Raw genomic sequence first — 24167 nt, forward strand, 5'->3', positions numbered from 1 at the left:
AACAAATACCAACATTATTATTGTTATTATTGCAAGGTGATCAGGTTATCCCACGTGGGCCTCACAGTCTTCATCCCCATTCTACAGAAGAGGGAACGGAGGCACAGAGAAGTGAAGTGACTTGCCCAGAGTCACACAGCTGCCAAGTGGCAGAGCCGGGATCTGAACCCATGATCTCTGACTCCCAAGTCCGGGCTCTTTCCACCGAGCCACGCTTCTCAGTGGGGTTAGAAAATCCAGGCTTTGAAACTGCATGTTTGATTGGTCAGTGTCAGTGCTTGTAAAATTGGCTAAAAAAACCCCCAAAAAACCCAACCACCACCTTACAGTAGCTTAGCATTCGGACTGAACCTCACTGTTCTGGGAAGAAAAGCAAGAATGTTGTGGAAGATGCTTAGGGCGGGCTCATCCCACTCTTGTTCTTTCCTCCGTAGCAAATGGGTTAACTAGGAAGTAGATTCGATCCTACGTTTAGTTAAAGGCCTGGCATCAGCTCGGCCTGAGGAGAAGGAGCCGAGGACCTCTGAAACAACCACACGATTCAGAGGATGCCAACCTACGCAGACTCATTTCAAGGCTAATGAAGCCGTTTACAAATACTTAGCATTCCTCTAACATTCACCGAGCTTTCCCTCCCTGCTTGAAGGCAGGGAAAAACATTCTCGAGCCAACTCCTACCGAAAGCATTGGCACCGGTCAGATGATGAATGACATCCTTTGGTGTAAGGTCACGGCTTCGGAGCGTATAATTGGTAATTAGGATTTAGAGATTCTGGCGCCGAGCTAGGGTGTTCGAATGCAAGCCGATTCTGACGCTAGTAGAAAACGTATATGACCCTAGGCTACTGGGTCTGGGGATCTGTTTTGATTTGTAATGGGCACAGATTGGTTTAATCCACATGTATATCTTTGGCCAGATGTTAGTGTCCCATACTTGTTCTCCTATTTCTCTGTCTGCTCAGTCTCAGTCTCTTTCACAGACTCCTCCTCGGCTGCCCGAAGCAGCGTAGCTCAGTGGAAAGAGCCCGGGCTTCGGGGTCAGAGGACGTGGGTTCGAATCCCGGCTCTGCCACTTGTCAGCTGGGTGACTGTGGGCAAGTCGCTTAACTTCTCTGTGCCTCAGTTACCTCATCTGTAAAATGGGGATTAAGACTGGGAGCCTCACATGGGACAACCTGATTACCCTGTATCTACCCCAGCACTTAGAACAGTGCTCTGCACATAGTAAGTGTTTAACAAATACCAACGTTCATGCATTCATTCACCCCCTAACTCTAGGAGTTCCTGAAGGCTCGATGCTGGGTCCCCTTCTGTTCTCCCTCAACCCTCACTCCCTTGGAGAACTCATTCGCCTCCATGGCTTCAAATACCATCCTTACGCAGATTCAACACTGACCCCTCTTTCTCTGCAGGTCCTCTTTAGTCTGCGAGGCAGGGATGGTCTCTATCTGTTGCCGAATTGTACATTCCAAGCACTTAGTACAGTGCTCTGCACATAGTAAGCGCTCAGTAAATACAATTGAATGAATGAAGAGCAAAAAGCATATTAATTCTTGTCTAAAAGAATCACACTTCCTAATATTGGCGAGGAAGACTTCAGGTGAAGAGCAGATAAAAAGGAAAGAATACATTGCTGGTAATTCAACATCCATCAATCCTATTTACTTAAATAGAAGGGAAAGAATTGAAGCGTAATATAATAATTAACATCCATTTTCAAGCATTGCACAGCTATCTATCGCAGTGCTAAGAAGTCAGTATAAACGTGGAACAAAGGGAAATGGAAGTGGGGTCTAGTTGAAAGAGCACAGGCCTGGGAGTCAGAGGATTTAGGTTCTAATCCTGGCTCTGCCACACATGTCTGCTTTGTGACTTAGGCAAATCACTCAATTTGTCTGGGCCTCATTTACCTCATCTGTAAAATGGGGATTAAGATTAGCGAGCCCCACATGGACATGGGACTGTGTCAAACTTGAGAAGCAGCGTGGCTCAGTGGAAAAAGCTCGGGCTTGGGCGTCAGAGGTTATGGGTTCTAATTCCGGCTCGCCACTTGTCAGCTGGGTGACTGTGGGCAAGTCGCTTCACTTCTCTGGGCCTCAGTTACCTCATCTGTAAAAGGGGGATGAAGACTGTGAGCCTCACGTGGGACAACCTGATTACCCTGTATCTACCCCAGTGCTTAGAACAGTGCTCTGCACATAGTAAGCACTTAACAAATACCAACATTATTATTATTTTTAAACTCGATTTTGATTCTACCCCAGCACTTAGTACTGTGCTTAGCGTGTAGTAAGCACTTTAACAAATACCATATAAATTTTTAAAAATGAAAAGTAGATTAAGTCCCAAGGTCTTTCCACTTTTTCTCATCATCCAACACTCCTCACTTTCCTTCTTCTTCACTACCTTTCTCTTCATTAACCCATTCTATCAGCACTTTTCCAAAAATCTATCCAAATCCCTCTGGGATCTTACGATATTTTCAACTGCAAAGCTTCCAGTGGGATCCAGCTTCACGCACTCACCCTTGGCTGGGAAAAGGAGTCTTTCCTTTTATCAATCTTAGTGCTTTCACTAAGGTTAGAGGTGCCATTCAAGAAGTCCGAAGAAGCGGCAACCTTAGCGTCGAGAACAAAATCCAGATGACATAACACCGGTGACCGAAGGCCTTTAACAGACTGAAACAATGTCTTCTCCAGAGGAACGTAATCCAGAGGTTCAGACAGGATCTTGGTCATTAATCATTTGGTCTACCTAAAGGGAGATTATTTTAGTTTCTGGGAAAAAACGGAACCCATTCTCAGATTCAGTTCAAGTTTCATTGTGTTAACCAAGTTTGTAATAAAGCTTTTCAGGATGGATGATGCCTAAACTCCGCTGGGCTTTCCGACTCCATTTACCTTGTAGGGAGAAAAACAAGTCTTCCTTGACAAGCTTAATCCATCACTCCTCCGTCACATTAGGGGTCTCTGAATCAGTCAAAGTCAGGCCTGATTTTTCCTCCAGTACTGGAAATCTGGCCACAAAGTGAGCTCTGTGAAACCTAAGTAAAATACCACTGCTGTTTTCCATTCAAAGAAAGTCCAGTGGAACTGGTTTTAAAACCCCATTTTGCAGTTGGAGAAACCAAAATTTAGAGAAGTCAAGTGACTTGCCCAACCAAGCAATTGGCAGAGCGGGGTTTAGAACCCAGGTCCTTTGACTTCCAGGCCCGGCCTCTCTCCGTTTCAGAATTTCGATCCCTCTGGGACCGCAGTCTGCACTTATTGCTGACATTTCTGTGGGCTGAATTCCCGTGGTCACTCAGGGCACTCAGTATGGAATCCCTAAGGAAGCTGATGAGGTCTCTCATCTCCAGGTTGGAAATATTAATAATAATAATAATGTTGGTACTGTTCTAAGCGCTGGGGGAGATACAGGGTAATCAGGTTGTCCCACGTGAGGCTCACAGTTAATCCCCATTTTACAGATGAGGTCACTGAGGTCCAGAGAAGTGAAGTGACTTGCTCACAGTCACACAGCTGATAAGTGGCAGAGCTGGGATTTGAACCCATGACCTCTGCCTCCCAAGCCCGGGCTCTTTCCACTGAGCCACGCTGCTTCTCTAGGTTAGGATAAGGCCGAGGGATAGCCAGAAAACATCAGAGGAAAACAGGTAAGTCCGGCATGCAGGAGGAGATATGGGGTGACAATATGGGAACTGTGGCTTTGGGAAAATCATAACACTGAGGGAGTAAGAAAAATAGCATTAGGTGCTGTCGAGGACAACTGGAACAAAATCCCCAGGGACAATCCTTACAAGCACCCTGTGCAGGAGAGATGGCCAGTCATGGAAAGAGCACTGCCTTGGGAATCAGAGGTAGAAGCAGCACGGCTTAGTGGAAAGAGCCCCGCCTTGGGAGTCAGAGGTCATGAGTTCTAATCTCGGCTCTGCCACTTATCGGCTGTGTGACTTTGGGCAAGCCACTTCACTTCTCTGCGCCTCAGTTACCTCATCTGGAAAATGGGGATTAAGACTGTGAGCCCCATGTGGGACAACCTGATTACCTTGTATCAACTCCAGCGCCGAGAACAGTGCTTTGCACATAGTAAGTGCTTAACAAATACCTTTTTTTTAAAAAAATCCCACCTCCATGACTTGTCAGCTCTGTGACTTTGGGCAAGTCACTCAACTTCTCTGTGCCTCAATAACCTCATCTGTAAAATGGGGATTAAGGCTGTGGTCCCCACGTGGGACAACCTGATTACCTTGTATCAGAGAAGCAGCGTGGCTAGGTGGAAAGAGCCCGGGCTTGGGAGTCAGAGGTCATGGCTTCTAATCCCGACTCCGCCACTTGTCTGCTGTGTGACCTTGGGCAAGTCACTTAACCTCTCTGGGTCTGAGTTACCTCATCTGTAAAAATGGGGATTAATAAATGTGAGTCCCATGTGGGACAATCTGATTATTGGACAATCTGATTACCCTGTATCTACCCCAGCGCTTAGAAGAGTGCCCTGCACAGAGTAAACACTTAACAAATGCTACAATTATTGTTATTATTATTGTATTTACCTCAGCACATAGAACAGTGCTTGGAATATATTAAGCATTTAGCAAATACCATCATTATTATTATTATCAGCTGCACCTCCACACATTAATAAAATTTAACTGATAGTAACCTCACTGCAGGTCACACACTCAGGTACACACACAAAATCACACACATGCACATCCCTACCTCTTTATTAATTCCCATTCTTTACAAATTACCCTCCACCTCAAATTGGTTTAATAGGAGCTTTTAGACCATGGTGTGTATATAGATGTGTACGTGTATACCTAATATTTTTCAACATACATAGTCAAAAGTTGTATCGATCACAATTGTATTTTTATGGTTTTCCCCTGCTAAAAAGCAAAAGTTCTAAGATTTCTTGTGTTTGACTCTGCCACAAATTCATGATGAACGGCTCATACAGAAATGGTTGAATAGAAACTGACTGTCATCCGGATTGAAAAGCTGACAGATATAATCAAAAGCGGGTTCTGTTTTTAGCCTCGCTCATTTCTGTTTCAGTGGAATGAGTGATTTCTCTTCTGAACACTTATAAGAAATAAATTAACGGAATATGTCATGCCCAATTAACAACCATTATGGAATTCGGAACAGCAAAAAGAAGACAACATAATTACTAACATTTTCATCTAACCACAGCTCACCTCCTCACATTCAGCTGAACTCTATACGATCTCTACCACTTCTGGCCTGACCAGAGTCCACTTGCAAACTTTCACTAAGGCAAATATGCATCTATATATATTTATATACATTATATGAATATAAATATTCAAAGAGCTTGGTGCAGAAGTGTATATTTTCAGGTATAGGTGTATTTTTTTTCAAATACAAAATGAAGGGCAATGTCACTAACCCATGGAACTCAGGCATCTGTCTTTCACAGTGGCACCAACAAATTTAGAGGAACTGTGTGATATTTGTCCTCCTGGACAGTCATCAGTCCATCTATAATAATAATGATAATGTTGATATTTGTTAAGAGCTTACTATGTGCAGAGCACTGTTCTAAGCGCTGGAGGAGATACAGGGGAATCAGGTTGTCCCACATGAGGCTCACAGTTAATCCCCATTTTACAGATGGGGATTACCTATCCATCCTCATGCTTATGGATGGACCATCTAGCTTCCTTAATCTTTCCTTTTCCATTCCCAACTTTCCCATAACCTACCCTGGACTCTTCCTCCATGACGCTATACAAAGCCTCCTGCATCCTGCTGATATTTTAGGCTTCCTCATTTCCCAAAGGAACCAATTCCATAAGTTTGCCATGCTCCGTTTGAAAGTCTTTCCTTTCAATAGCAATGTTATGCATAAACACGTTGGAGTTTACTTGCTTTTCGATTGTAAATACCTATCTTGATACGTAATTTCTTTGTGTCCAGTAAGACGCTGTGCACACAGTGAGGGATAATTGTCACTGTAGAAAGCGGGTACACAGAACTAATACTATAAATTTGAATATTGGAAGAGAAAACATCAGTAGCATATACTCTTTTTGGGTTTTTTGCCCTTTCCATGATGCTCTAGCTCATAGTTTATCTTAATTATCACATATAGGGATAGCTTAATAAATGTAATTATCATTATTACCTTAAAACTACAGGCTTCCAGGTGGTGTGAAAAATTCCTATCTTGAAAAAGGATTCCAACTCAGGGCTGCGGAATTGAGATTTCTTTTCCAGCTCATCGTTATCTACAAAAACAGACGTCAATTAACCTTCCTTCACCTCCCACGGTTTTCCCCATTGTGCTTTTGTTTGTCCACAATCAATTTTTGCCAAACCATTTAGGCTACTGCGATGTGTATAGATTTGAATAACGGCAGTTTTCCAGGGCCGTGGATAACACTTTCTGCCTGCTCTGACTGGGCTCACTCTCCCTTGTTATTCTGAAAGTAGGTTTGCCTTGTGCCTTTCATTCACGGATCAGTAGGTTATGAGCATGATACAGAGAACGAATGGTAACCATTTAAAATCCCCTGTTACTGTATGTTTACCCGCAACGGGGCACTTTAAGCAGTCACCATTTGTTCCCTGTGGAAAGTTAATGATACACTGAGGCAGTGACAGAGGAGCACAGAACAATCCCACGGTGTCAAAGATAGCACGTGTGAATGCAGCTGGTACGAAAGAAACTCAGAATTTCTGCTTCTTTCCACACACCGCCGATCAATCAGTCATATTTATTGAGCAATGACTGAGTGCAGAGGACTGTACTAAACATTTGAGGGCGTATGCCAATCAATCACTCAGTGATTGATCAACAACGAGCATATCATCTAATGGCATCCCACTGAGACTGAAGCCAGGACAACCGTCAACCCTTTAGCCTATCAGCCTTAGGTCTTGCCAACCACCGGAGCGTTTAAGACCCTGACCCCCATCATTGTCAAGCCAAACCTAAATGTAAGGAAGAATAATTTTCCCTATATTGGTCCCTCTGGGTGGGGAGGGAATGCGTCTGTTATTGTTGCTTTGTAATAACAATGTCGGTATTTGTTAAGCGCTTACTATGTGCAGAGCACTGTTCTAAGCGCTGGGGGAGATACAGGGTAATCAGGTCGTCCCATGTGAGGCTCACAGTTAATCCCCATTTTGCAGATGAGGTAACTGAGGCACAGAGAAGTTAAGTGACTCGCCCACAGTCACACAGCTGACAGGTGCAGAGCGGGAGTCGGAACCCATGACCTCTGACTCCGAAGCCCAGGCTCTTTCCACTGAGCCACGCTTTGTACTCACCAAGCGTTTAGTACGGAGCTCTGCACACAGCGAGCGCCCGATAAATACAATCGAATGGAAGAATGAATGAATGAAGAAATGAAATCACATTTCCAGACACTTGAAATGACGGCCAGGGCAGTTGGGTTGAGAGTGGGGTCACTGGATTGCTAGCATTTCACAAAAGAAACATTTTACAGGAAAAGACGTCACGCCTAAAAGACCACGTATGTTGCGTTGCATTCGCGGACGTGTCACCCTGCTTGCCAGGCGTGGCAAGGAAATGGCTGCCTTGCCATAGCTGACGAGGCCGGCTGCTGTAGTCGTGATCGCTCGTGCCTTTCCGTTCAAAACGCTTCCCGCTGGATGCTGCTGGCTTTCTTCTTGCCTGTCTGAAAGTCGGGAATAGACAGGGGTGGCTGCTTCATGATTGGCTTGGGGCCCGCAGAGGGGGTAGCGGAATTCTACCTCTGAACTTTCACTCTGTCCACCCTGGCAAAAGTAGGGGAACGAACCCTTTTATGCAACGGCTGATTCCCAACCCCAGGCGAGAATGAGGAAACTATGATTTTTAATCCCAAGGAAAGTTTCTCCTTCTAGAAGTGGCATGTTCAGCTCGACAGGCTGCTTGCCAGCGCTGGGTGGGAGTCGGCGTGGTGTGGCTTGGTGTGGCTCAGGAGAACTGATGATTAATTTAGCTAATTTCTGAAAAGCGGCTGTCTCTCCAGTGGGTAACAACCAACCCTGACCTTGAGAAATGCTGATCTGCCCATTAACAGTTGATAATAATGATAATAATAATAATTATAATAATAGTAGTGATAGTAGCTACATTTGTCATGTGTCTGGTATTGGATCCAGAGGTAGGTCCAGAAAGAAGCAGCATGGCCTGGTGGAAATAAGACAGCCCTGGGATTAAGAGGTCCTGGGTTCTAGTTAATAATGTTGGTGTTTGTTAAGCGCTTACTATGTGCAAAGCACTGTTCTAAGCGCTGGGGGATACAAGGTGATCATGTTGTCCCACATGGGGATCACAGTTTTAATCCCCATTTTAAGATGAGGTAACTGAGACACAGAGAAGTGAAGTGACTTGCCCAAAGCCACACAGCTGGCAGGCAGCGGAGCTGGGATTAGAACCCATGACCTCTGACTCCCAAGCCCGGACTCATTCCACTGAGCCACGCTGCTTGCTGTGTGGGCTTGGGCAAATCACTTCACTTCTCTGTGCTTCAGTTCCCTCATCTGTAAAATGGATTTTAAAAACCTGTCTTCCCACCTACCCATACTGGGGGACATGGATTGTATCCAACCTAATTATCTTGAAACCATCACAACATTTATTATGATGCTTGGCACAAAGTAAGCACTTTAATTAATATTATTATTATGTGCCAAGCACTATACTAAGCAATGAGATAGGGACAAGATAATCAGGTCAGACCTAGCCCACTTGGGGCTCACAGTCTAACTAGGTGGGATGACAGATTTATTTATTCGTTCAATCATATTTGTTGAGCGCTTACCATGTGCAGAGCGCTGTATTAAGCTCTTGGAAAGTACAATTCAGCAGAGACAATCCCTCCCCACAATGGACTCACACTTTAGAAGGAGGGAGAGAGATATCAAAACAGATAAACAGGCATCAAGCGAACCCTTATTTCATTCATTCAATATTTATTCATTTTTATATTTTACATTTAATATAAATATATATTTATAAATAAATATAACCATATTTTTATATAAATATTTTATATTATATTTATTAAATAATGTTATATTTATTGAGTGCTTACTATGTGCAGAGCACTGTACTAAGCACTTGGAATGTACAGGAACTGAGACAAAGGGAGGTCAAATGATTTGCCCAGGGTCACATAGCAGAGGAATGGCAGAGGCAGGATTAGAACTCAGCTCCTCTGACTCCCAGGCCCCTACTCTATCCAGTAGGCCACACAGCTATCCCGAATGAGTAGTTCCCTACACGTGACTCTGTAGGGGTTAGAGACACCAATCTCTCCACCAAGAAGTCCGCAGCTTCCTGCATGTCAACGGTAGAAATAAACTAGGTCTGTTCCCCTCAGTGACTTGATTTCTTGCTTAGTTTCTGTTTTCTAATGAGACTCTGTAACCTTCTCTCACCCAGTTACAACTCCAACCTCCAGCCTTGCTTTCTGCCAACTCACCCCACCTCCCCAAACCTGCCCGTGCCCCGAGAGGTTCAGTCAATCCATCAATCGTATTTATTGACTGCTTACTGGGCACAGAGCACTGTACTAAGCGCTTGGGAGAGTACAATAAAGCCAGAGCTGATAGACACGTTCTCTGCCTACGAGCTTATAGTCTAGAGGGGAGACAGTAATATGAATAAATACGATACAATTATGTATGTAAATGCTGTGGGGCTGAGTGCGGGGTGAATATTAAGGGAGCAAATCCAAGTATGAGGGTGATGCAGGAGGGAGTGGGAGAAAAGGAGCACTTTAGTCATGAAAGACCTCTAGGAGATGTGCCTTCAATAAGGATTTAAGAGTGGCGAGAGTGATTATCAGATATGAAGAATGAGGGCGTTCCGGGCCAGAGGCAGGATGTGGGCGAGAGGTTGGCGGAGAGATAGATGAGATTTAGGTACAGTGACTAGGTTGGCATTAGAGGAGCCAAGTGTGGTTCCCCACGATCTGCCCAAAACCTAACCTTCAGACCACCAACTATCCGGGTCCACAATGGAGAACTAGAATGTTTGGGTAGTTAGTTGAAACCGGCATAAAAGTGCATGGGTTTTCTTGTACATCCCTTAGTGGTGGGATATTCAAAACGAAAGCCTAAGTCAAAGTGTGGTATGTTGAAACTGCTAGATTTCATTTTTCCCTTATTCATTTGCTTATATTTTCTAATTTTTTTTTTTTTACTCCTAGAACCTGACGTCAAAAAAGAAGACAAACCAGGCAAAACAGGTACGAGCATTTTATAAATGACTGGTAGACCCCAAAGTGAGATCCAAGCAGCATGGCTCAGTGGAAAGAGCCGGGGCTTCAGAGTCAGGGGTCATGGGTTCAACTCCCGGCTCTGACACCTGTCAGCTGTGTGACTGTGGGCAAGTCACTTCACTTCTCTGTGCCTCAGTTACCTCATCTGTTAAATGGGGATTAACTGTGAGCCTCACGTGGGAAAACCTGATTACCCTGTATCTATCCCAGTGTTTAGAACAGTGCTCAGCACATAGTAAGCGCTTAACAAATACCATCATTATTATTATTTTCTTGTAACAAGGAAACCGAAGTATGCTGAGGAAGGGATTATTCTCGAGTCTTTCCTAACGTTTGTTACATCAACTTCTAATATTATTAATTATCATTTTTATTACGGTATGTACTAAGCATTTGCTATATGCCAATTACTATGTTAAGTGCTGGGGTAAATACAAGAGAATCAGGTTGGACACACGCCCTGTCCCAAATGGGGCTCACAGTCTAAGGAAGAGGGAGAGAATTGAATCCCCATTTTACAGATGAGGAAACTGAGGAACAAATAAGCAAAGTGACTTGCCCAAGGTCACATAACAGACAAGTGGTGGATCTAAGATTAGAACTCAGATCATCTAATTTCCAAGCCCATGCTCTTTCCACTAGACCACACTGCTCTGTTTAGCCTCATATTTTTTACTATTGATGATGATCATGTTAATCTGTAGTTTCTGATTACATTTATGTTTACATTTTTCCAAATCACTTTCCCCTCAGTCATCTTATTTTGTCCTCAGGCAACCCTATGTGTAAGGGAAAGGCAGGCACAGGCCTGGGAGCCAGAAGTACCTGGGTTCTAATCCCAGCTCTGCTACTTGTCTGCTGTGTGACCTGGGGCAAATCACCTAACTTCTCTGTGCCGCCATTACCTCATCAGTAAACTAGGGATTAAGACTATGAGCCCACTGTGGGAGAGGGAGCATATCTCCAGCGCTTAGTACAATACCTGGTGCTTAACAAATACCATTTTCAAAGAAAGGTACTTTCATTCCCATTTTTTAGATGATAAAACTGAGGCCCAGCAAAGGTTGTGACTTGTTCCAGGGTAACACAGCCGGCCAGAGGTAGAGCTGGGTTTAGGACCGAATGTCCCTGCCCTCTGACCCTTGCTCCTTTCTATTAGTGTCCAGATGTGTGTCCCACAGAGTATATAGACCTGGGGTGAATTATGAAGAATTTTTGAAGCCCAAGGCAGAAAACACACTCAGAGCTTTGACTCATCAAACCCTTTGAGGAAGTATCTTCATTGCGAAAATAAAATGCACTGAGGTGAGCTCCTAGTTATCGTTGGTTGTGTGGATAATGAGTTTTCTGTCATTCACCTGTGAATAACCTGATCCCCCGAAATAAATATGCGCTGGATTTTTTTTTTTTTCATGGGCCATTTGTTAAGAGCCTTAACTGTGGGCCACCCTTGGGTCCACTAAACCGCTGGGGGCGTAGATAGAAGCTAATCAGTTGGACTCAGTCTCCGTGTCATTTGGGGCTCACAGTCTCAATCCCCATTTTACAGATGAGGAACTGAGGCCCAGAGAAGTGATTGGCCCATCATCTCACAGCACGACAAGGAGTGGAATCCGGGATTAGAAAGCCAGGGTCCTATTGACTCCTAGGCCTATACTCTACACACCCAGAAAGTATACCTTTTCACTCAGCGTGTTCTTGTTTGCAGCAAAGATTAGTTTAAGGCCTCTGAGCTTCCTCAAAAGCCTGAACATTTCGTGTTGGTTGTACACATCTCCTCCGGCCGCTGCTGCGAATTAGGCCAGTCTCTCTGAGGGTGAATTATGGTTATTTCTATACTTCTGTGCCACAGAAACACTTTTGTCTACTGGTATGACACTACAGTTTTTGCTGAAACTCTTTACACAGTCCTTGAAAGGGCACTCATAAAATACTTGCTCTAGGTAGTCTGGTCCCTGTTATTTGCAGAATAATACATCGGGCTTCAAAATCGAATCCAAAAGCCTAGTCATCATCTAATCACCAGTTACCCCCACAGGGGGAAATAAACACAGAATCTAGGCGCTAATGAGAGACCCCCAAACCATATTTTGTTCATTAGCTTTGCCCAATTTCTTACCACTCAGTGACAGAAACCTGTCTTTGACACGCCATAGGCTAGAGGAATGCCATGGCTTCTTGTGTTTTGGTGTATGATGGTAGCTTTATTAAGTGCTTACTATAAGCCATGCGCTGTACTTAGGCGCGCGTGGAGTAGATACAAGGTAGCGAGGAGCAGCGTGGCTTAATGGAAAGAACCCCGGCTTGAGAGTCAGAGGTTGTGGGTTCTAATCCCAGCTCCACCACTTATCAGCTGTGTGCCTTTGGGCAAGTCACTTCAATTCTCCGTGCCTCAGTTTTCCTCCTCTGATAAAATAGAGATTAAGTCTGTGAGCCCACGTGGGACAACCTTATTACCTTGTATTTACCATAGCGCTTAGAACAGTGCTGACGCATAGTAAGCTGCTTAACAAATCATCATTATGATTATTATCATTATTATTAGGTCCATCACGGTACGTGCCCACACAGGGAGCAAGACTAAGGGGGAGAATATTATGAGATCATATTTTATAGACAAGGAAACTGAGGCCCTGATGAAGTGAAGTGACTTGCCCAAGGTCATATAGCAGGAAAGTGATTGGATACAGAATTAGAACCCAGGTCCTCTGACTCCCAGTCTTTTTTTTCCACTAGGCCACCGCTGCTTCCGGGGAGAAATCCCCAGAAACTTAGTTTTTCACTTTGCCTAAAGAAAAGCACAATATAAGAGCCTAGATACGTATAAGAAAAATAAATTTATTAAATAGACCAATACAGATATATGTCAGGGCTAACTGGGAAGGATAAAGGCTTGGATTCTGAGTCCGGCTGGGAGGCGGAATGGTGGCACTGCCCTCGTCAGTAAGGAAGACTTTACAAAGCAGGAAGGAAGGTGGGGAATCCTGTTTTTTTCCCATATTCAGTTGTAGACAGAACAGGATATCCAGTGAAATATGTCCTGAAGGCAGTGAAAGATGGTGTTCAGAGATAGGAAGCAGAGAAAGATATCAGTCATAAAAGCTGTGAGGGGAGAGGGCAGGGGGTAGAATATGTGGGACACAGCCTTCCATGGGCAACATTGAATATTGAGGACTGGTCAAAAGTCCTCTGAATTTGGCTGGGTAGAATTCTATGGTTTCCATTTTGAGGGCAGTTTCAGTACTGCGGCAAGAAGAAAAGCTGGATTGGAAAGGATCCAGGAGAAAATTGGAGGAGGAATGAAAGAGCAGAAATTTGATGAGCTTGGAAGAGAACATAAGGAGGAAAATGGGACAGTATTTGGAAGGGCATACTTTACATGAGGGTAGAGCAGTTTAATGCTTGAATACTGCCGAGAGCAGAAAGACATCCTCACTACCATTACCGAGGCAGTCCAGTGGTCCGGGCAGACTAGGATTCTGTCTATGATGATGATACCAAATGTTTGGAAGTAACATATGCTGGTTTCCCTCTTGGGCCAGCATATGTTACTTCCAAACATTTGTTATGTCTAATATCCTTAGCTCTTCCTTTAATTACCTATCATTCATTCGTTCATTCATTCAGTCGTATTTATTGAGCACTTACTGAGTGTAGAATGCTGTCCTAAGCACTTGGGAGAGTACAATATGACAATAAATAGAAACAGTCCCTGCCCTCAGTAAACTTAGAGTTTAGTGGATAGAGCATGGGTCTAGGAGTCAGAAGGACCATGAATCCTTTACCTATGAATGTGTCCAAACACACAATTGAAGGGACTATTTTCTTCCTTCATATCTTCCTGTGGGAATGAATCCCATAAACTTACCTGCAGGGTGAAGAAGTGTTTTCCTCTGGTTATTTTAATTGAACCCCTTAATATCCTAATGGGTACCCCTCATCCCGGGGAGATGAAATCTGCCAATTCCCTGCTCTGACCCTGTCGATTTCAATCATGCCCCACTCCATCTTGAGCCACACCAGGAGAGAGAATGTCATTAGTGAGAAAGGATTCAGAGTCGATGTGAGGGCATCCATAAGTGAAAGGGTCGCTGGGAGTGTTTTCCAGAAGACGTGCAATTCATGAAGAGAAAAATGAGGGGAAAGTGTTGAAATTGCTGTCTAGACAGGTGCAGGTGGGCCTGGATCTTCTCCTTAGAGAGCTGGAGGGAAATGGCTGTAGGGTCAGTGAAAATCATTGACTTCTCTTGCTTCTTTGGATAATTCATAATTTTCAAGAAGGAATTCTTGTTGTTAGCATCTGAAAAATAGAGGTAGATTTCTTAAAAAGAAGGGCTTCAAACCTTCTGCTAAGGGTGCGAGTGGCATGGAATCAGACAAGCGTCCCTATGTAGCAATGCCCAGCAGACAAATGAATAAAGAATGCAAGGGAAGCTTCTAAAATTGCCTTGTTTCTGTCATTATCCATAGGCTATAAAATATGATGCGCTTGCAAATATGTAACTGAACTTGCCTCTTTATGACAGCCCTAGGAATTTCTACTCCTATTAACATTTTTTCTTGACACAAAAGAAAATGTTATGGAGCAGGTAAAGATTGTTCGTACTGAAAAAGCAGGTAAAAAGACACTGTTAGTAATTTACCCTTTTTTTCTTTCAATTTCACCCCCCGTTGGTTCTGTCTGCTGAATTGCTGCCCATATACAATAAATATCATTGTTTGACAGAAGTTACACAAAATTCCAATTTTTTTCACAATTTATGAAATAAGAAAACTGTCAATATCTCTATGATGCTTTCTTTCTGGTAAAGAGGGGAAATTATTAGAAAGAGGTTCCTGGGTCACAAAAAGGTAAAAGCTGGAATCAGTCAATCGATAAATCAGTGTTATTTATTTAATCCTTACTTTATTCAGGGCACTTGAGAGAGTACACTATATCACAAATTCAGTAGACGTTCCCTGCCCAAAAGGAGCTTACAGCCTAGAGGGGTAGACATTAAAATAAATTATGGGTATGAAAGAGGTTTAGGTGAATATTAAACGCTTCAAGGGTACATGTCCGAGTTCACGGGCGACGCAGAGGGAGGGAGAAGTGGAAATGAGGGGTTAGTCAGGGAAGGCCTCTTGGAGAAGATACGATTTTAGTAAAGCTTTGAATGTAAGAAGAGTGATGACCTGTCATATATGAAAGAGGAGGGAGTTCCAGGCCCGAGGGAGGATGTGGCGTAGGGATCAGAGCTATGATCGAAGAGATCAAGGTACAAGTGAGTAAATTGGCATTTGAGGAGCCAATTGTGCAGACTGGGCCTATAGCAGGAAACCAGCGGGGTAAGATAGGAGGGAGCAAGTTGGTTGAAACCAAAGGCAAGGAGTTTCTGTTTGATGCGGAAGTGGATGGGCTAACTCTGGAGAAGCATGGACCGATCATCTTTAAAACAAAGAATGATCGAGGCAGAAGAGAGGCAGAGAGGACGGGAGTCGGGAGAGATGGGAGTCAAGGAGGTCAGCAAGGAGGCTGAGGTAGTCGTCAAGGTGGGATATGATAAATACTTGGTCAGCACTGTAGCAGCTTAGATGGAGAGAAAAGGGTGGAAATTAGTAATGTTGTGAAGGTAGAACCAATAAGATTTAGTGACATAATGAGTTTAATGAGAGAGATTTCAGGATAAAGCCAAGGATACGGGCTTGTGAGACAGGGAGGGCGGTGGTACTGTCTATAGTGCTGGAAATGTCAGAGGAAGGGCAGAGTCTGGATGTGAAGATGAGGAGCTATGTTTTGGACATATGATTGAGGTATCATAAGATGTTCTGGACATAAGATTAAAATTGAGGTCTCAGTGGGACATCCAAGTATAGATGTCTTAAGTTGAGAGGAAATGTAAGACTGCAGAGATGGAGAGAAGTCAGGGCCGATGACAGAAATTTGGGAATAATCCATGTAGAAATGATGAGTGAAGCAATGAGAGTGAATGACTTCTCTGAGGGAGTGGGTGTAGATGGAGAACAGAAGGGAACTCAGAACTGAATCTTGAAGGTAGGAGTCAGAGGAGGAGCCTAAGAAAAATACTGAGAAAGAGCCACAAGAGAGACAGGAGGTAAACCAGAAGAGAGCAGTTTCAGTGAAACCAATGTTAGATAATGTTTCCAGGAGAAGGGAGTTGTCCTCAGTGTCAAAGGCAACTGAGTGGTCAAAGAGGATTGGGATGGAGTAGAGCCTGTTGGATGTGTCAAGATGAAGGTCACTGAAGGTTTCCATGGAGTGAGGGGGGCCGGAACCAGATTGGAAGGGGTAGAGGAGAGAATTGGAGGAAAGAGGTGTAGACGGTGGTTAAAGACACACTCTCAAAAAGTTTGGATAAGGTCCTTAGCAGGAAGATGGGGCGACAATCGGAGGGAGCCAGTTGATCAAGACAGGGTGTTTGTAAGATAGGGGAAACATAAGCTTCTATGAAAGCAGTGGACAAGATGTCATTAGAAAGTGAAAAGTTGAAGAGGGTGATCAGGAAAGGAAAAAAGGAGGGCAAAGTGTTTTGATAAGATGTGAATTGATGGAGTCTAAGTTGCAGGTGTAAGGGATAGATGTTGAGAAAAGGCAGATCTCTTGAGGTTTAGCTGGGAAAGTTGGGACAGTCAAAGATGGGGTAGGAGGAGGGTAGGACTGGAGAGAAGTAGGAGAGATTTTAGGGAGATCAAGGTTGATGGTTTCAATTTGATCAGTAAAGTATGTAGCAGGTCATTAAGCTCATAAGATGGGAGGAAATGAGTGGTGTGGAGGAGGGAATTAAATGAAATGTCTGAAACAGCTGATGTCGGCAATGGACTTGGAAATCAATAAGGCTGGAGAAACAATGTTGCCAGGTGGATGAAAAGGAAGAGTTAAAATGGACAAGGATGAATTTAAGAGAGATGAGGTCAGTCTGATGTTTGGATTTTTACCGGAGTGGAAGAAACATAATGTAGGGCTGATTCAGGGTTGCGTGTTAGTGGTACGAGATTGGCAGAATGACAGGGGACTGTGGGACTTGAAGGAGAGGGTGGTGTAAAGAGAGTTGATTCGTACATCAAGAAATAGTAGTTTGAGTATGGAGACCTAAAGGGGCATGATCACTTTAGAGAACTGAAGAATTCAAAGACTAAGGGGGACCAGGACAGATTTGCAGGGAGAAAGTGTGAGCGAGAGAAGGAAGTCTAGAAGATTGGGGTCAGAAACAGGAATTTCAGAGTTGGTAAGATTAGAGAGAGAAGAATCTATTTTTTTTCAATTAATTTTCTTCAGACAGAATTAGGAAGCATCATTTCAGTCAGGAACTTATAGATCTGGATTTGTTTTGTATTGAAATGACCAGCTGAAGGGTGTTATGCAGATTCTGGTAGTAATTTCTTCCCTTTTAGGTTTAATGTATTTTTTTCCAAATAATTTTCAATTTCTCCATTCAGTATTTTTCAATCATCGATAACCTAGTTTCCATTTATGTGTCTTCCCCTTTCCCACTGCCCAAACCCTGAGCCACTGAGATTTTGAAATTTTTGCATTTTAAATGAATGGAAAAGTATTTGTCTCCCTTGGTTCTGTTCTGAGAGATCCATTCATTCAGTAGTATTTCCTGAGCGCTTACTATGTGCAGAGCACTGCACTAAGCTCTTGGAATGTACAAATCGGCAACAGATAGAGACAGTCCCTGTCCACTGATGGGTTTACAGTCTAATCGGGGGAGACAGACAAAAACAATAGCAATAATGTGATCACAGCAGCCTCAGTGTTAGAGGAGTTTCTGAGAAGCAAGCATAGTTCTACCCCTCAGCATTTCTAGGGGGGAAAGGCAATGTAGAATGCTGGGGGAAAGCAGAATATTGGCAATTAATGTCTCTAAACTAACAACAAGTACAACTCTAATTCATGTAAACGTAGAGAGATACCTCTCAGTCTGGATAATGGAATATTTTGAATTTTAGTTGACAGAATATGATAGCAGCAACGAAGATTTGCCCTTTTTAAATGTTTCTCTTTATTGTATAATAGAAAATCTGACTGATTCCATTTAGGATATACCGAAATGTACGAATGCTTTAAAAATGCTGAGTTTCTTGGGGCGTTTCAGGCAGTGCACCCTGTTTGCAAACTGGGGTGTATTGTTGAGGTCAGAATTAGTTCTAACCTCTGGAGAAAAGAATGGTTTGAGCACAAGGGGAAAATGGAACGAAAGTGAATCAATTCACAGATTAAAGCATCTCGTAACTAATCAGGCAATCAGTGGATTGATCGAGTGCTTACCAGATGCAGATCACTGTAGTAACTGCTTGGGAATGTATGATACAATGGATTTGGTAGATACAATCCCTGCCCAGGCAGAGTTTACAATCTACAACCTTCGTGGATTCTCAGACAACCCACTTTACCTCCCTTCGACATCTATAGAGCCGCCCAAACCTGCAAGCATTTAACGTGTCAAGAATGAAGTATGAGACGTCTCAGATCTTGAAGAATTTCTGCATTTGGGACCCTTTATGTTTCTCACTTTCTTTTAATTCCGCTTAAAACTAAATTGCACGCTTAACATCAAACCTAATCGAGTCGCTGCCCATATTCTGATTTTAAATCCTCGTCTTTTATTTTTAATTAAGTTGATTTCATTTCACAGAAGCAATTGCCAGATTACTTTACTACAAAGGGAACTAGAAAATATCACTCATCTCATGAAAACTTTCATTAGGAGCAGGTTTGCATGCAGAGAGTAATCATATCAAAGATATTCAGGATTGAGGGAAGGATCAAATGCCACCTCTGTAGATTCATACTCTCCCCAAAACTTAGTACAGAGACCTGCACTCAGTAAGTGTTCAGTAAAGTGCTCAAGCTCATCTAATTCACTTCTGAACTCTCGCCCATGTTCTGTCTCTGGCCTGGAATGCCCTCTCCATATCCGACAGACAATCCCTCTCTCCTCCTTCAAAGCCTTTCCGAAGGCACAACTCCTTCAAGGGGTTTTTCCCTAACTAAGCGCTCCTTTCCACTTCTCCCACTCTCTTCTATGCCACTCTTGCACTAGGATTTACTCCCTTTATTCACTCCTCCCTCACCTCCACAGCACTTTTTTACACACCCATTGTTTACGTATTTATTTCTCCTAATGCCTATCTCCCCTTCCAAACTAAAGGTTCATTGTGGGCAGGGAACACATCTATTCATTCATTCAATCATATTTATTGAGCACTTACTGTGTGCAAAGCACTGCTCTAAGTGCTTGGGAGACTACAATATAGCAAGAAACAAGCACATTCCTGCCCACAGTGAACTCACAGTCTAGAGGAGGGAGACAGACATTAATATAAATAAATGAATATCAGATATACACAAACATATAAGAGCCCGGGCTTGGGCGTCAGAGGCCATGGGTTTGAATCCCGGCTCTGCCACTTGGCAGCTGTGTGACTGTGGGCAAGTCACTTCACTTCTCGCTGCCTCAGTTCCCTCATCTGTGAAATGGGGATGAAGACTGTGAGCCTCACGTGGGACAACCTGATGACCCTGTATCTCCCCCAGCACTTAGAACAGTGCTCTGCACATCGTAAGCGTTTAACAAATACCAACATTATTATTAAGAAGCAGCGTGGCTCAGTGGAAAGAGCACGGGCTTGGGAGTCAGAGGTCATGGGTTCGAATCCCAGCTCTGCCACTTGGCAGCTGTGTGACTGTGGGCAAGTCACTTCACTTCTCTGTGCCTCAGTTCCCTCATCTGTAAAATGGGGATTAAGACTGTGAGCCTCACGTGGGACAACCTGATTCTCTTGTGTCTACCCCAGTGCTCTGCACATAGTAAGCGCTTAACAAATACCAACATTATTATTATGTATGCTATAGGGATGATAGGGATGATGAATGAAGGGGCAAGAGCAGCACAGAAAGGAGTGGGAGAAGAGTGGAGGAGGGCTTATTCAGGGAGGACTCCATTCAATAAGGTTTTGAAGTGGGGGAGAGCAATTATCTGTCTGATTTGAGGAGGAAGGGCATTCCAGCCCAGAGGTAGGATATGGGTGAGAGGTCAGCGTGAGATAGATGACACTGAGTACAGTTAGAAGGTTAGCATTAGAGGAGGGAAATGTACAGGCTGGGTTGTAGTAGGAGAGTAGCAAGGTGAGGTAGGAGGGGGCACAAGGTGATTAAGTGCTGTACGGCCGACGGCGAAGAGTTTTTGTTTGATGTAGACGTAGATGGGCAACCACCGGAGTTTCTTGAGGAGCGGGGAAGCGTGGTCTGAACGTTTTCCAAGGAAAATGATTTGGAAAGCAGAATGGAGTATGGACTGGAATGGGGAGAAAAAGGAGGAAGGGAGGTCAGCAAGGAGGCTGATAAAATAATCAAGGTGGAATAGGATAAGTGCTTGCATTAATACCGCAGCAGTTTGGGAGGAGAGGAAGGGCCAGATTTTGGTGATGTCACGAAGGTAGAACTGACAGGATTTAGTGATGACTTGAATGTGTGTATGGAACGAGAAGACAGAGTCAAAGATAATAGCAAACGTACAGGTTTGTGAGACAAGAAGGATGCCATCAACAGTGATGGGAAAGTGAGTGGCGGACAGGGTTTGGATGGGAAAATAAATTCATTTTTAGCCATATTAAGTTTGAGGTGTACCAACTCTGTTAAATTGTAATAATTATAATTTTTATTATGGTATTTGCTCAGCACTGACTCTGTGCCAGGCCAGTGTTTGAAGTGCTGGGGTAGATACAAGATAATTGGGTTGGACACAATCCCTGTCCCACACAAGGCTCACAGTCTTAAGTCCCATTTTACAGATGAGGGAACTGAGGCACAGAAAAGTAAAGTGACTTACCTTAGGCCACACAGCAGACAAGTGGAGGAGTCAGGATTGGAACCCTTGACCTTCTGACTCCCAGGCCCCTGCTCCATCCACTGGGCCATGCTGCTTTTCCCTAGCAATCATTTTTATTGAGCGCTTACTGTGTGCACAGCACTGTACTCTGCACACAGTAAGTGCTCAATAAAAGTGATTGATTCATTGACTGATTAATTGAATAAGTACCACTGCTTGATTGATTCATGGGAAATGGACCTTTTCATCTTTTCCTGTTTGTTCTTTATAAGAAACTTGACCCACTGAGGGCACACAGCAAAGACTGGTGAACTGGACTTGCCTTGCAAGATCCTGGCATCCTGCCCTGGCTCTGTTCCTTGATGAAACTGGGCTTACTTCCCAGACTGTGGCAGTTAGTTCCATTCCAAATTGGCCTCTGACCAGTTTGCCATTATGCTTTGAGCGGCAATTTGCCCTGTTGCTGTTGTCCAAACGAGTGGGTCTTGACCGAGAGAGGGGTCAGAAGGCGTGAGGCAAAAAAATAAAATAAAAGCTAGAATGGAACAATATTCACACCAGCATTTATGGAGTAACCACTGTGAATAGAGCACTGTATTCAGAGTCCACTATGTAAAACGCTCTCCCCTTCTTCAAAGGCGTATTGAGGGCACATCTCCTCCAAGAGGCCTTCCCTGACTAAGTCCCCCTTTCCTTTTCTCCCACTCCCTTCCTCATCACCCTGACTTGTTCCCTTTGTTTAATCCCCCTTCCAGCCCCCCAGCACTTATGTACATAGACATAATTTATCTATTTATATCACTGTCTGTCTCTCCCTCTAAACTGAAAGCTCAACTGTGGGCAGGGAATGTGTCTGTTTATTGTTACACCGTACTCTCCCAAGTGCTTAGTGCAGAGCTCTGCACACTGAGTAAATATGACTCACTGAATGAATGTTATGAAAGAGCATGTCATTTCACACCCACTATGGGCCAAGCACTGTGCTGAATACCTTCTCTTTCAAGAGCACCCCTATTATGTTCACAGCACTGGTTGCGGAATTCCATACAAGGCCTTTGGAAGATAATAAAGTATAAAAAACAATCAAGGAGGTTTTATTCAAATGGAGGGGATAGAAGAGCTAAATGGATGAATATACAGTAGTTAAGAGAGTGTGAGTGTATGTATGCAATATTTTTTATGGCATATGTTAAGCACTTACTATGTACCAGATACTGTAGTAAGTGCTGGAGTGGATACAAGTTAATCAGGTGGGACACAGTCCTTGTCCTACAGGGGCTCGCAGACTTAATCCCCATTTTACAGATGAGGTAACTGAGGCACGGAGATGTCAATTGACTTGCAGACAGTTGGTAGAGCCGGGATTAGAACCTAAGTCCTTTGACCTCCGGGCCCATGCTTCAGCCATTAGTCCATGCTCGTCTCCACACCAATTATCTCATTTTGCTCTCACAGCCGATCATTCAGTCGTATTTACCGAGCACTTATATGTGCAGAGCACTGAAATAAGCACTTATGGGAGTACAATATAACAATATTACAGGCACATCCTCTGCTCACCACAAGCTTACAGTCTAAAGGGGGAGAAAGACATTAATATAAATGAACAAATTGTGTATACGTACATAAGTGCTGTGGGGCGGGAAGGGGGATGAATGAACGCAGCAGGTCAGGGTGAGCGATATTCTCGTTATCTTATTAGCCTTGGCATTATCCTCAACCCATCTCTCTTGTTCAACCCACATATTCAGTTTCATCAACTCCTGTCAGTTTAACCTTCATTGTCTTTCTAAAATCTGCCCTTTCCATCTAAACTGCTATCATGTTAATCCAAGCAATTAGCTTATTCCTCCTTGATTATTGCATCAGCCTCCTTGCTTAACTTCTATCTCTTTGCTGCCTGGGTCATTTTTCTGCACAAATGTTCAGTCCCTGTTTCCCCATTCCTCAGAAACCTCCAGCGGTTCCCCATCTGCCTTCACATCAACCAAAAATACTTTACCATTTTCTTTAAAGCACTGAATCAGCTTGCCTCTCCTACCTTATCTTATTTCCTTCTAAAACCCAGCCCACACACTTCACTACTCTAGAGCCAACTGTATCTCGATCTCATCTATCTCACCGCCAACCATCCTCTCTCAGGCCCGGAACTCCCTCCCCATTCATATCTCGTATCTGATAGCGCCTTACCTTCAAAACCCTATGAAAATCACGTCTCCTTCAAAATACCTTCCCTAAGTCCTCATTTCCTCTTCTCCCTCTCCCTTCTGCCTCCCCCTTTGCACTTGGATTTGTATCCATTTTTCATCCCACCCTCAGCCCTGCAGCACTTATGTACACATCTGCAATTTCATTATTTATATTAATGTCTGTCTCCCCCTAGACTGAAAGCTCCCTGTATGTGGAATTGTCTACCAACTCTGCTATATTGTAAAAGGGCTGTTTTACTATATCAGCTGATTCCAAATTACTGGGCTTGACCTGCTCGTGGATTATTAGAGAAGCAGCATGGCTCAAGGAAAGAGCACGGGCTCCGGAGTCAGAGATGATGGGTTAGAATTCCGGCTCTGCCAGTTGTCGGCTGTGTGACTGTGGGCAAGTCACTTAACTTCTCTGTGCCTCAGTACCTCATCTGTAAAATGGGGATTAAGACTGTGAGCCTCACGTGGGACAACCTGATTACCCTGTATCTACCCCAGCGCTTAGAACAGTGCTCTGCACATAGTAAGTGCTTAACGAATACCATTATCATTATTATTATTATTCAGTCATTCATTCAGTCATGGTGTCATTCTTGTGGCAAGTGAGTGTTCAAGCAACCAGTGTTAACCAAAATTTCAGTGAACCAAGCATTGTTTCAATGTTAAACATGAAGATAAGGGAAAGATAATAGTGGTGGTATTTGTTAAGTGTCTACTATGTGCAGAGCACTGTTCTAAACCCTGGGTAAGATACAAGCTAATCAGGTTAGACACAGTCCCTATCCCGTATTGAGTTTAGAGTCTTAATCCACATTTTGCAGATGAGGTAAATGAGGCCCAGAGAAGTTAAGTGACTTGTCCAGT

The 24167-nt window shown here is 43.7% G+C and overlaps 1 protein-coding gene across 1 annotated transcript in view; it reads left to right on the forward strand.

Annotated features, from left to right (window-relative positions):
- Positions 1-24167, forward strand: part of LOC103170379 (triadin-like) — a 192661-nt gene that overhangs the window by 112540 nt on the left and 55954 nt on the right. The window contains exon 13 of the mRNA XM_039911187.1: positions 10196-10234. Within this exon, the coding sequence (XP_039767121.1) occupies positions 10196-10234 (39 nt within the window). The remainder of the gene's footprint in view (positions 1-10195; positions 10235-24167) is intronic.

Source organism: Ornithorhynchus anatinus, chromosome 2, assembly GCF_004115215.2.
Source record: "Ornithorhynchus anatinus isolate Pmale09 chromosome 2, mOrnAna1.pri.v4, whole genome shotgun sequence".
In the NCBI taxonomy this organism is placed as follows: domain Eukaryota; kingdom Metazoa; phylum Chordata; class Mammalia; order Monotremata; family Ornithorhynchidae; genus Ornithorhynchus; species Ornithorhynchus anatinus.